The sequence below is a fragment of the Enhydra lutris genome, unplaced genomic scaffold (genome assembly GCF_002288905.1).
Source record: "Enhydra lutris kenyoni isolate GAN:26980312 unplaced genomic scaffold, ASM228890v2 scaffoldscaffold29, whole genome shotgun sequence".
Lineage (NCBI taxonomy): Eukaryota > Metazoa > Chordata > Mammalia > Carnivora > Mustelidae > Enhydra > Enhydra lutris.
Genome location: NW_019154113.1, coordinates 20,162,530 through 20,175,962, shown reverse-complemented (window position 1 = coordinate 20,175,962; position 13,433 = coordinate 20,162,530). Strand labels below are relative to the sequence as shown.

The 13,433-nt window shown below is 47.1% G+C and overlaps 1 protein-coding gene across 1 annotated transcript in view; it reads right to left on the bottom strand.

The window, feature by feature from the left end:
- Positions 1–9,672: 9,672 nt before the first annotated feature.
- Positions 9,673–13,433, bottom strand: part of LOC111152648 (ADAMTS like 3) — a 333,594-nt gene continuing 329,833 nt past the window's right edge. The window contains 2 exon segments of the mRNA XM_022511191.1: positions 9,673–9,796; positions 10,774–10,988. Coding sequence (XP_022366899.1) covers positions 9,690–9,796; positions 10,774–10,988 — 322 coding nt within the window. The 3' untranslated portion in view covers positions 9,673–9,689.

The following is a 13,433-nucleotide window of genomic DNA, read 5'->3' as shown; positions in this document are numbered from 1 at the left end:
TTTTTTTTTTTTTAAGAGGGGAGGGGAAGAGGGGGAGAGAGAATCTTATGAAGGCTCCAAGCCCAACACAGAGACGACATGGGGCTCAATCTCACAATCCTGAGATCATGACCTGAGCTGAAATTGAGACTTGGACGCTTGACCGACGGGGCCACCCAGGCGCCCCAAAGCCAATTTTATATAGTCAAAATAATTTATGGGAGAGCTAAAACAAATCATTTTTAAAGCTTTCAAAATGAATTTGCAAAATTAATTATAAGAAATAAGAACCTTAAAATCCATTTTGTATTGCTCTTTTACCAAGATTGTCCTTTAATATGCTATTCTGAAAGTTGAATCGTGGACATTCCCAACTGAACTACTTTAATCCCCAACCTACTGTTTGGTTGCTTGCCTCCAGTCTATTATCATGTACCCGTACATTTTTAATTATGGCAACTACACAGTTACTCATATACAGTTTTCATGTATCAAGGACATCAGGACTGTCTAGCCCACCTCTGAAAATGACGCACGGATTGCTCATCCAAGACCGTGGTCTTCATGTCCTCAGACTTCAGGGCATCTACGCAGTGCACTGTGGTTGGTGGTGCTGAGGGCGGTCACACTGCCCCTCACCATGTTCAAGTTCATAAGAGGAACTGTGGTGCAACCAGCAAGGGGTCTGTGGGCCGGGAGTCAAGGCTCTAAGTTGGGGTCCCGATGACATCACCCTGGGCCAATGACTCACGTCTTTGAGCCCCAGTATCTCCACTCTTAAAAGGACATCTGCTCTGCTTAGTTCACAAATACTGCGTTTTGAGCATCAGATCATACGATTCATTGTAACCCAAAAGCAAAAGTGCTAAGCAAATGTCAGGCATTCACACTAAGTTCCTTAATCTCATTTTGTACCTGTTTTCTCCATTTTCAAAGTAAGGTAACTAACCTACTCACTACTCATTTTCTGGCCTGAGGCAAGGATTGTAAAATGACCGAATTTGCTCTGAGCTTAGGAGTGGTTTGATTCCTGAAGAGTCTTGTCCTCTCTAGCCCCACAAGCGCTGGAGAGCTCATTCCAGAGAATGGAGTGCTTGGATGCAGAGAAGAACATGGTTTGAAAGACAGTACTTATGGGAAGGAAAAAGGTATTTGTTAGAGTAGTTTTAGAAATGACTGACAGCGGTGAAGAATCTTCTGGATAACCTTGGGTAAGGACGTACCTAATGGCCATGCCCGGAGTCAGCATTCAGAAGCAGGGGCAGGCTCAGGGTGGGGCAAAGTTACATACGTCCTTCTTCTCCAGAGTGAACTAAGTGCTAAGAAGGGAGGGGAGGAATGATCCTAGTAAGTGAACCAGGAAGAACACGTTGCATTTATGAACGCTGAAAATGTCCTAATGAATCACATTCCTATTGTTTCTTTTTCTTTGATAAATGATTGTATTATGGGAGAGTATGATTTAGTGTAGCACAAAGTTTGATCTTCTGTAGCTTTAAAGTTGTCTCAAACAACATGCTCACTTGAGAGTAAGTGCACCAATATTTGGCTAAAACATTTTTAATATTTGAAAGTAGCTTGTTTTTATTTACATTTGTATCTATTAGTGAAAATCATGATATGTAGAATTATTTATCTAGGCAACATTAATAAAGCATCAATAAAATGAATGAATTTTCATGAAATCATTTCTGTACCAAATTTTCTCTGGAAAAGGGAGCTTTTTAAATAAAGTCTTATCTAGGTTAACCTGTATATAACTACTCTTGCCTTTTCCATAGAAAACATGATTATAGACTCAAAATGAAACAGTAAGGAGTATGGTAACACTCTCAACCTGGCCATTTTCTGAGCTAGACATTCAACTTCCTCTGCAATCTGATGGGGGTGGTCTACCCCTTGGACAAAGGTTACCCCTTAGTAAGATACATCCTGGGGTTTCCCAAGGCAATGTGACTTGAGCTGAGGACACAAAGATGAATAATGGTGTGTTCCTACCATCTAACACTCAATGTAACAGATGGGAATAAGAGATTGGAACAGGGGGTACATGGGCCACTTAGCCTGGGAGTTCAGGAAAAGCTCCCTTAAGGAGAGGACAGCTGAGCTGACCCTTGAGCTGTAATGACATCTTCTTCTATAGACTAGCATATGTGACCTTGCACAAATTATTTTCCCTCTCTGAACCCATTTCTTCATCTACAAAACTGACTTCAAAGGATGTGTACCTGGAATATTTAAAGAATATAAAACTTAAGAACAGGAAAAAAACGGGTCGAAGATCTAAACAGATACTTCACCAGACTATCTATAGATGGTGTATTAGTTTGCTAAGGCTACAAGGACAAAGTACCCCAGACTTGGGTGGGGGGGGGGCGGGCTTAGACAACAGACAGTCACGGTCTCATAGTTCTGGAGGCTGGAAGCCCAGCTGGTGTCAGCCGAGTTGGCTCCTTCAGAGGGCTGCGTGGGAGAACCTGTTCTGTTCCTCTTTTCTAGCTTCTGGAATTTTGCCAGCAATCTCATGTTGCCCAGCTTATATATGTCTGCCTTCATCTTCACATGGCATTCTCCCTGTGTCCAAGCACCCGTCTCCAAATCTCCCCGTTTAATAACAATACCAGTCGTACTGGAATTCACAGACATGCGACTTTCCCTAATGTCACCTACCCCAGCGATCCCATCCTAACTTGATCATCTGCAAAGACCTTGTTTCCAAATAAGGTCAACAATTCAACCCACAAGAAATGTCAAATCAGCAGGTGAAAGGTAGTATCATTAGTCATTAGGGAAATTCAACTTAAAACTACAATGAGATATCATGACATACATATCCAGGGCTAAAAAGATCACACACACACACACACACACACACACACACCAGGCATTTTGGAACATCTTTTGACAGTTTATAAAGGTAAACATACACGTACATATCACAGGGTCACAGAGAAGCAGGATGTGGGAATTTCAGGGGGTGATAGAAGTGTTTGGTAGGAAACTGTGTGGGCAAACAACTCTCTGAATGCGTAGAAACTAAGAACTGGAAACCACAGAGTTGGTCTTACTGCCCGTAACATCACAGACACGGCTCCCCAGGATGCGAGGAGAACCCAGGAAGGAATGCAGGCCGTGGCGGGTGTGTCTAAGTGTCCTAGAAGCACGTCACCTGAGCACACAGAAGAGGGCGGGAGGAGAGGGGATTACCTAAGAGATACTGAGAAAGAGCGTTCCGACTGAACACTCTATAGCTATAGATAAAAAGGTTCCCACACCAACACTGCAGTCCGGCTGCTAAACTGTCCTCCTGTCACAGGGTTACGGGAAACCAAGAAGAAGACTGCAGATCGTGAGAGCCACACTTCCCATGGTCACAGAAACTACAAAGAAGAAAAAGGCATTTGGTGACTAACATAACAAAATCAAAAATACTAATTAAAGAAAAATACCTCCTCTGTTTACCCACACTTACTGAGAATTTGAGTAGCAAACATTTCTTAGTAAAATATTGACCTTTGATGGAGCCATCTCAAAAATCCTCCCGGGAAATCTTCAACCTCCTTACTAACTTAATAATGATCATCTTGAGTTGTCCTTACATGAAAACCTTTAAAGACTTGAGCTAGAAAAAAAAAAAAAAAAAAGGAAAAAAGAAAGAAAGAAAAGAAAAGAAAGAAAGAAAAAGGCATTGACTGTAGTAATGACCGTATGGTGTGAACTGACACCTGACCTAACGTCTCAGGATGAACTCACAGACGCAGAAATAAACAGGTGTGTGTGTGTGTGTGTGTGTGTGTGTGTGTGTGTGTGTGTGTGTGTTTGCACGGGTTAGTACGGATGTGCAGTCAACCTAAGAAACCTCCCAGTGAGCAAAGCTGGAATGATCTGAGCAACAAAATAACGACAGTTGGCATTTTTACTCAAAGTTACTTTGAGTTAAAATCCAAACTGTTGTTTTATATATATATATATATATATATAGAGAGAGAGAGAGAGAGAGAGAGAGATTGATTTAGATATATATAGATCTATCTATCTCCTAGAGTCCATACTGATATAAATAAATACATAAATGGGAGAGAAGACACATCTCTTCCTTACAGGATTCCAATTAGTAAGAGAATGAAGAAAAGAGAAACTCACCACTGGAACATCATCACGATCATTACTATAGGCGCAACCCATAAGATGCTATAAAACTAGGGGACAAAACTTTAAGGAGAAACAGAGTATTTGCACAGTCTCTAGGTATTGTCTCCAAAATACAAATATATTAATTACAAAGAGGGAAACAGTGACCTAGTGGAGAAGAAACCCGGCAGGAGCCACCTTAACCAAGGACCAAGGTAAACATGACCAGTAAGAGGACATGTCGACAGCATGTCCCTCTGATGCTGCACCGGGAGAGGGGCAACCGTGCATAGCTGACTCTAATCCTGAGAAAATACCAGATCACCTCCAACAGAGGGGCACTCAGCAAAATCCCTGGCCAGTGTCACGGTCACAATTCCTATGGTCATGAGAGACAAGAAAACGGAAGCACCACGGTTTGGAGCCTTAAAGAGGCATGGCATTGCGGGATCGTGGATCAGAACCCAGGGCAGAACAGAGGACAACAGTGGGAAAATGGTGAAATCCCATTAAAGTTTGCAGTTAATAGTGTTATACCAATGTCGATTTCTTGGGGCAGTTTTTAAAGTTTTTATTTAAATTCCAGTTAATTCACATGCAGCATAATATCAGTTTCAGGTGTGCAATGTGGTGACTCATCACTTCCATCATAACCCAGCTCTCGTCATGACAACTGCCCTCCTTCGCCCCCCATCACCCATTTCCCCCAACCACCCCTCCTCTCTGGTCACCAGCAGTGTGTTCTCTAGTGAAGAGTCTATTTCTGGGCTTGCCTCCCCCTCTCCCTCTTTTTCAGTCCTTTGCTCATTGGTTTCTTAAGTTCCACACATGAGTGAGATCATAAGGGATTTGTTTTTCTCTGATTGACATTTCACTTCGCATAATACTCTCTAGCTGCATCCATGTTATTGCAAGTGGCGGGATGGCATTCTTTTTGATGGCTGAGTAATATTCCATTGTCTATATAAGCCACACCTTCTTTTCATCAGTCCACAGACTCTTGGGCTATTTCCAAAATTCGGCTATTATAGATACTGATGCTATAATCATTGGGGTGCATGTGACCCATTTGAATGAGTATTTCTGTATTCTTTGGGTAAATACCTAATAGTACATTTGCTGGATCATAGGGTAGCTCTAATTTTAACTTTCCGAGGAACCTCTGTACTGTTTTCCATGGTGGCCGCACCAGTTGCATTCCCACCAAGAGTGCCAGAGGATTCCCCTTTCTCCTCATCCTCACCAACATTTACTGTTTCTTGTGTTGTTGATTTTAGCCATTTTGACAGGTGCAAGGTGATATCTCATTGTGGTTTTGATTTGCGTTTTCCCGATAAGTAATGCTGAGCATCTTTTCACCTGTTGGCCATCTGGATTCCTTCTTAGGAGAAATGTCTGTTCATTTCTTCTGACCATTTTGTAACCACATCATTCTTTTTCGGGATGTTGAGTTTTTATAAGTTCTTTACGTATTTCATATACTAACCCTTTATCAGATACGTCATGTGCAAATATCTTCTCCTATTCTACAGGTTGCCTTTTAGTCTTGTTGATTATTTCCTTCACTGTACAAAAGCTTTTTATTTGGATCCAGTCCCATTAATTTATTTTGCTTTTGTTTCCTTTACCTCAGGAGACACATCTAGAAAGAAGCTGCTGTGGGCAACATCCAAGAACTTACTGCCTGTGTTCTCTTCTAGGATTTTAATAGTTTCAAGTGTCTTATATAGGTCTTTTATCCATTTGAATTTGTTTTTGTATGTAGTGCAAGAAAGTGTGCAAGAAAGTTTCTTTCTTCTGCACGTGGCTGTCCAGTGTTCCCAGTGTTCCCCGTTTGTTGAAGAGATGGTCTTTTTCCCCACTGGATAGTCTTTCCTGCTTTGTCAAAGGTGCGTTGATCATACAGTTGTCGGCCCATTTCTGAGTTTTCTGTTCTGTTGCATTGATCTGTGTGTCTATTTCTGTGCCAGTCCCAATTTCTTAGTTTCGATCAGCATATTTGGTTACGTACAACGTTGACATTAAGGGAAGTTAGATGAAGGGTGTGCCAAAATTCCCCGCAGTGCTTTTGTAACCATTCCACACATCTTAGTCACCTTAATATAAAAAGTTTAAAAAAATAGTTTGGTTTGTCCTGCCAGGCTCATTAGTTTTGTCTTTTCAACTCCAGCCATCCAGCAGTCTACCAGCAAGTTTGCTTATAATTTCTGAGGTCATTCTATACATCTGACAACACGTTTGACGTCGGGGACCTGCTGATGCCACTGCCTTGGCAAGGCTCCGGGTTCAGCAGAGAGCTGTGGCGTGGGGTCCAAAGCTTGACGAGGGGAACCATCCTAAATTGAGGAGCCACGCTGGGATCCCTGGCGCGATGAAGCCTTTCCTGTCTTTGCACTTGGGAAGGCTTGTTCGGGCTTGTTGCAAACTTCTCCTATCCTTTGCTCATTACAAAGAAAAGCCCAACAATGATCTCTCCTTATGTTTTCCTAGCATGACTTTTTCACCCTTTTCCTAGTTGATATGTAAGAAATAACGTTTTGGGGTATTGACTTCATCACATTGTATATGAGAGGACCCAAGCCTCCCAGCAGGGCTTGGACTGCAGAATCTGGATTTCTCCATATTCTTGTACAGTGACTGAGGATCACGAAGCAGTTCTGACGGCCAAGAAGACAGTGAGGGGTTCCCGGGAAATTTCTCTGAGTTGGAAAGGACACGCCCCACATTTCCTCTCCTTCCTTGTAATGCTCTCCACTCCTTGTAACCCATGTACATGGCCTTAGTTTGAGAGAGAGAGAACAAAGGGAAGGGAAGAAAAGAAGAGAAAAGTGAAGAAAAAGGAGGGAGGGGAGAGAAAGAAAGAAAGAAAAAGAAAAGGAAGGGAGGAAGGAAGGGAGGGAGGGGAAAGGAGAGGGAGGGAAAGAGGAGGGAACTACACTTGTAGACATCAGGGGTGTCCAACGGCTTATCTCCCATGTAACTCGGCCTCATGAGGTTAATAGAGTCTCCCAAGTTACCGCACAATGATTGATTTTTCTTCAACACATAACCTCAGAAACCCCAAGGCCCAAGGCAAATGGAGGGCGTCTCAAGTTCAACAACGTGAATCCTGCCTATAGAGACTCCCCGCCGATCCCGAAGCCCTGTGTCCACGGCCGGGACACAGAGGAAGTCGCCTCGTGCTGCCAAAACATCTTCAGGTGCCGACATCTCACGCCAGTCCCTCAGCTCCTCATCGTGGCCGAAAATAAGAGGGTATTGCCGCCTCCTGCTCTCCTACCACCAGCCACTCCTGCACTGTCTCAGCTGTCCATGAGGGCTTGTTTCTTTGTTTCCACCCTCGACATCAACGACAGTCCATAGGGCGTACGTGATTGGGGTAAGGGACTCAGAGGGAACTCCTGTGTGATCGGTCCTGAACCTTGTCACCACACTTCACAGGACAGCCCAGAGCAGGGAGCCCATCAGGTCTGCTCCTGGACTCCCAAGGAGGCAGCCAAGGTGACAACGGTCAAGGCTTCCAGAAACAACACAAATAAGCCACCCACATGTATAAGGATTCCACTGCACAATCAAAGTAGATTTATTTCTGAATCACATAGGGAGTCATGAAAGAAACATTAACTCTTATGTTATAGGAACAGTAGTAAAATACAGTACACAGGAATGTCACTTGAACGATACCAAGACAACAGTACGAGAGCCAACCAAAAATAGCGACTTTAAATACAAAGGAGAAGCAATTTAATAGGAAATTTTGTTGATAAGAAAAAATATATGCCCCACCTTCTTTATTACATACTGTACAAAATAAAATATTGCACCTTTAAGTCATATAATAAATATGTACAAAGAGTATCTTACAAACGATCTTTCTTTTAATTTAAAAACCTTCCACAACCAAGTGTGACTGATGACCAGCGCCCCACGGGCTGTGTGTGCCCTTCACGTCCCCATCCTTCCCGGCCACCAAACCCTCCGCATACAGTAGTGCTCATCGTTAGTGGCAGCAAGGCTGACGTTAGGACAGGACAGCCGGTGCTCAGAGTACGCGGCGGAGAGACCAGCAAGCTTGCCCACGGACAGATCCAAAGCCCAAACGCGCTGTTCGCTTCTTCGTGATCAGGGCCTCGGTCCCGCACGATCTGCTTTAGGTGACACCGTGGCCAATGGGCCTCCCTGACTGAGGGAGGATGGCTGCGTCCTTGGGGCCGTGGGTCATCCAAAGCCAGAACCGCTGGGGATGTTGGGGAAAGCACCCCAGAACTGAATCAGCGTCAGAATGTCACAACTTCACGCAAGCCCCAGACTCCTTCGACAGAAACAATTTAGTCCCAATTTACTCTCCACCCGGGCACCATCACCAACACCAGCACTGGCGCCAGTCTGAACACAACCCAACGCAACCCAGCTCGGGCTCTCGCTAACCCCCAACGCCAACTCTAGCCTTAACCCTAACATACCTTCCCCTCTCACCTCACCCAATCCTAAGACTAAAGTGAATCCTACACTTACCCACCAAATCCTAACTCTGACCCCTAACCCTACTGGGACTTCTAGCCCAACCCAAATTCACTTTGGATTTACCGACAGATCGGTCTGAATTAAAGCACTTATTCACGATAATTCTTTTCAATCACCATATTTGCTATTTGGATTATTTTCTTAGAACCTTCAGGATTATAAGAAATAAAAACCCTGAAATAGAAAATCCTCAGGAGTACGATTCTAGGCATAAATTAGGTCTAATAAGGCTTTGATTTTTTGTTTATGTGCAAGAGAAGAGTGCTCAGAAAAAGTCTCATTCACAGCTCTTAAAAGAAAGCTTTGAATACATTTCAAAATCAGTAGAAAAGGTGAACTTGCCCTCTCCTTTGATTTCAGAGATGCCTCATCTGGTCACATATCTCCATAGTTGTGAAATTGGTGGCAACGTCTACTCTGGGCTTTCGTCCCCGGGTTCTGTAAGAGCAAAGACAAGATGCCACCTTCCCCCATGCCCAGGGTCCTTGGATCAGTCGGTGCCATGAGCCTGGCCACAGGGACCACCTCTTCTTCACAGACTAGACTTAAGGACCCATCAAAATGCCACCAGCACCGCTCACGCCATCTCGACAACTACTGGCCAGGGCTTCCAAAGTGTAGATGCCTTATAAACAGGCTGAAACCCTAAAACTCGAGAGAAGGGGAGGTCATCAGTTGCCACGTGCCCATCACGTCTCCAGGACGTCCTACCCTCCACGAGTCTACACGTACAGGAAAAAGCAGCCTGTGACATCGCACTGGGGATCTGGGCAGTTTCCCTACTAGGAGGGCACGGGGAGGGTCCCAAGTGCAAGGGCACACCTGCCACGGTGTGTTTGATCGTCCCGGAACAGATCATCTCAAAGAGCTGGGATCAAAAACCGGCCACCGGGAAAACAATAGGACATCCTGCCAGTGGCGAGTTCGCATCGACCCCTGAATGCAGAATCTAGAGTTTTGAAAGAAATAACATGCTTTTGAACCAGCCGCGTCGGAGGAAAGAGCTTTTCCGTTTGGGTTCTGTCTTCACAGCAGCATTCCGACCCGCCACACGCTTACCCTTCTTGACAGGACTGACAGCACCTCTGCTTGTAGAGATCGAGCGAACACAAGCCGAGATGCTTCACGAACACACAGTAGTGAGTCGTGTCTAAGCAGCCTCCTGCAGAAAAGGGAAAACAGAGATACCCACTGAACACACAGCTCACCAGAGAAGAGTTACAAAAAATGAAAAAATGAAACCCTCTGAGTTTATGACAAGCCTAACACTGTGGTCATGGAGCGAGCTGGAGAAACCTGGGCTTGGGTTTGCGGCCCAGGGAATAGAGTCATGGGCACTGTGACAGCACCAGGTGGGGACAGGTGGCAGCTGCATTTGTGGGGAGCCCAGCGGCACGGATAGAACTGTTCGATAACTACGTCCTACACCTGAAACTGTGCAAGATTGTACATCAGCAGGACTCAGATAACTGAAAAGCAACCCCACTAAGCTTGGGTTAGAGGCATGGCCCTACACGAGAGCCAGAAACTCCCGGGGCTCACTTCTCATCCAAGCCACGTGGCCTCACCCTGCTCTCTGGGGCCTCCCAGCCCTTCTGGCCCACGCTCCTCCTCTCAGTGCTGAGAACAGCAGGGGTGTGGACCCTTGGAAAACGGATAAATGGGATGGACCTGCTCCCTAGCAAAATATATTTATGATGAAGTTTTATAAAAATGATATAACAATTATAATATACATAATACAAAAACACGTGTGTCTATGAACATATATAGTATTAAAACAACATAATGTATATATAATATAATAATAATATAAGCATCTATGCCAAGAATCCCCGTCCTAGCTGAGGAGACCTCCCTCTGGGCAGATGGGGAGTGTGGTGAGGCGGTCAGACGTGGGGACACATCCATCATAGCCAATGCCGCCAACACCCACGGATTCTACGGTTCTCGAAGGAACGCTGAGTCGCCCCCGCAGCAAAGGCACTCATCTCCTAACATCCAGGATGCCACCTGCATCCCGCGTGGCCGGTCAGCGGGGACACCAACAAGGCTGCCCCCGCCTCCCCCCACCCCGTCGCCCAGGTCTGGCTGGGACTAGGGTGCCGGCTGGCGGTGGTACCTGAGAGGGGTACGTACTCTCACAGGAAGGCCCCAGACAGTGCCGCCAGGAAGCCGGTTTCTTCTTTTGCACACAGCGTCTCTCCGCCACGGGTCTGCAGCTCCGGGAGTGGACACACTCGACCTTCCGGGACTGGAAGCCCCGGCCACAGGCCGCCGTGCAGGGCCTCCAGGGGCCCGGGCGCCAGCACACGTCACAAGCCCCCGACGAGCAGTTCCTCCTCAACGTGGGTCTGAAAGAGAAAGAAGGGAAAAGACAAGGGAAAGAAACAGAGAGTGGAAATGGGAGGGGCGGGGAGTCACTCCCCACTGGGACAAGCCTTTCTGTGTACTCGATCTCCGATCCAGGAAGGTTTCGGGATTAGGACCGTACTCATCAGGTGCGTGATTTGCAGGGTGCGTGGTGGGTGGCGCGCGCGTGACCAGGACAGGGAAGCCAAGCACACGTGTCCATTCACTTCCCACACCGAGTCAGGACACGCGTCTCAAAGGACGGGCTGTCTCGAGAAGCTGGGGCAGGTGAGCTCCGGCAAGGAAGGGAGGAACGACTCACAATCAGCCACTTTGGATGTGCTAACGACACACAGACGGTTGTATTTATCAAAACACGTGGGGGAGGTTCCGATATGAGTGTCCCGAGTGTGGGAGCGAGCTGGTCTGCTGAGGGACGGCACTCAGAGTTGGCCACACGGTGACTTGTAGTCAGATTTAACACGGACCGTCTGGGGACAGGGATCTGTCTCTGGTTCCTTACACTGGCAAACAGGACAGAGAGCTGGCGCCCTCGACTCTGGAAGTTATCTAGCCTAGAAGAGACAGCCAGCTTGGTGGACACACTTTGGGGTACATGACCTTGTTCCCTGTAGCAGGGGTCCTGGGTGATAGTGCGCCCCTACACGGAACTCTCTCCCACCCCACAGGCGACCGGGAGAGAACCTCAGCTTCACTGAGCCGCCTCAATGACAGTCCTTGTTCCAGGAATGTGGAAGGTGCTGGAATAAGACCTGTAATCACGACGTCCAGAGATCACGAAAGCCATATTCTGCCGCATGGGCCAGAGAACCAGAAAAAGAAAATTCAGGAAAATAACAAAGAAGGACGCAAAACACCAAGAGCTGTAGAGGCTGGAAGAGAAGAAACCCCAACGACTTCTCATTTCGTGGTCTCAGTGCTTCCTGGGGTCTGACGGCATCTGCCCTTTGAATTCCTGAGGCATTTTCGTATTCTTGTAAGAGGCTCCTTACCAGCACATGGGATCTAAAAGGAGTGCAGGATCGCTGCTGGAAATGGAGGAAGATGGAGAAATTGGGATGACCTGACTGGCTCCTGGCCCGAGTGTTACAGAGTTGGAAGCAGTACTCCGAGTGGCCCGTAGGGGGAGACTCCATCAAAAGGTTTGTTGGAACAGCAGGGTCACACCACACTAGGGTTTTACAGGGAAGAGAGGAGGGTATCCCGTTCATTATAGCGCTTTTTTCCCCCCAGTGGGTGTGAATCCTAGGGGGCAAAGAGTAGTTGCTTCGGACAACCGGGCATAGACCCGGTACTCCTGGCCCTACCCCCCACGCAGAGATGAGCTCTTTCTACCGAAAAAAGGTGAGTATTCACAGAAAACACCAAAAAACGTATTTTAAAAGGATGCCAAATTGTGCACAAGTGTTGGGTGGTCCCGTCTTAATAAGAAATCGCCCACTCTTTTCGCATAAGTCATTCCGAGTTGACTTTTGCTGTTTCCAGCCCCAAGAACCCTAACACACAGCCACCTCTGCTCTGACGGAAGGCAGGGCCGGCGGGAAGGCAGAAGGAGCCCCAGGGCTTACAACAGATGAGAGGACGCAGGGAGCCAGAGAGCCACGCGGCAGCCGTAGCTCCAGGAGCTGGTCCCTGAGGTCATGTGAAGGAAAGGTGGGTCCAGCACAGCACAGCCCACGTCCTCGGGGCCAGGGACAGGACAGGGGACGCGGCTGCCCCAGCTAGGGGGATGCAGTCTGGGCACTGATACGATGCACACGTGTGCACGGGCAGCTCAGCTGCTCTCCCGTGTGGCAGGAAATCACAAAGTCACCCTGTTGCCACTAGAGTTCCCCAATGTCTCGACCCTGTTCAGTCGAGCTCCTCCCCTACCTCACACAACCCTTCACCATCAGCCACATGCAACCACGGGCTCGCTCTTTCGCACACTTCCACGTTTCCAGTTCAGCTCCGCATCTCTTTTTCTTTTTTAAAAAAGATTTTTATTATCTGAGAGAGAGAGAGAGAGAAAGCACAGAGCAGGGGGGAAGGGCAGAGGGAGAAGCAGGCCCCCCGCTGAGCAGGGAGCCAGATTCGGGACTCGGTCCCAGGACCCCAGGATCACCACCTGGGCCGAAGGCAGATGCTCAACCAACTGAGACAGACAGACGCCCCCACATCTTTTTCTCTAAAGCCCCATTTGACTGTATATTGAGCCCCTGAGAGATCCTCCCGTGCCTTCTACTATGTTTCTACCTCCTGTTTTCGCTGCCCTTGGTTAGAAAACGCTGGCACATCCACAGTGTGTCCTGAAGGAAGGAGGCCGTGGCTGGAGCGCCGAGAGAGGCGGGTGTGAGGTTTGGGGTGGGGCTGTAAAGGGAGGGAAAGGGGCACCTGGGTTCTTGATTTCAGCTCAGGTGGTGATCTTGGGGTCATGGGATCGAGCC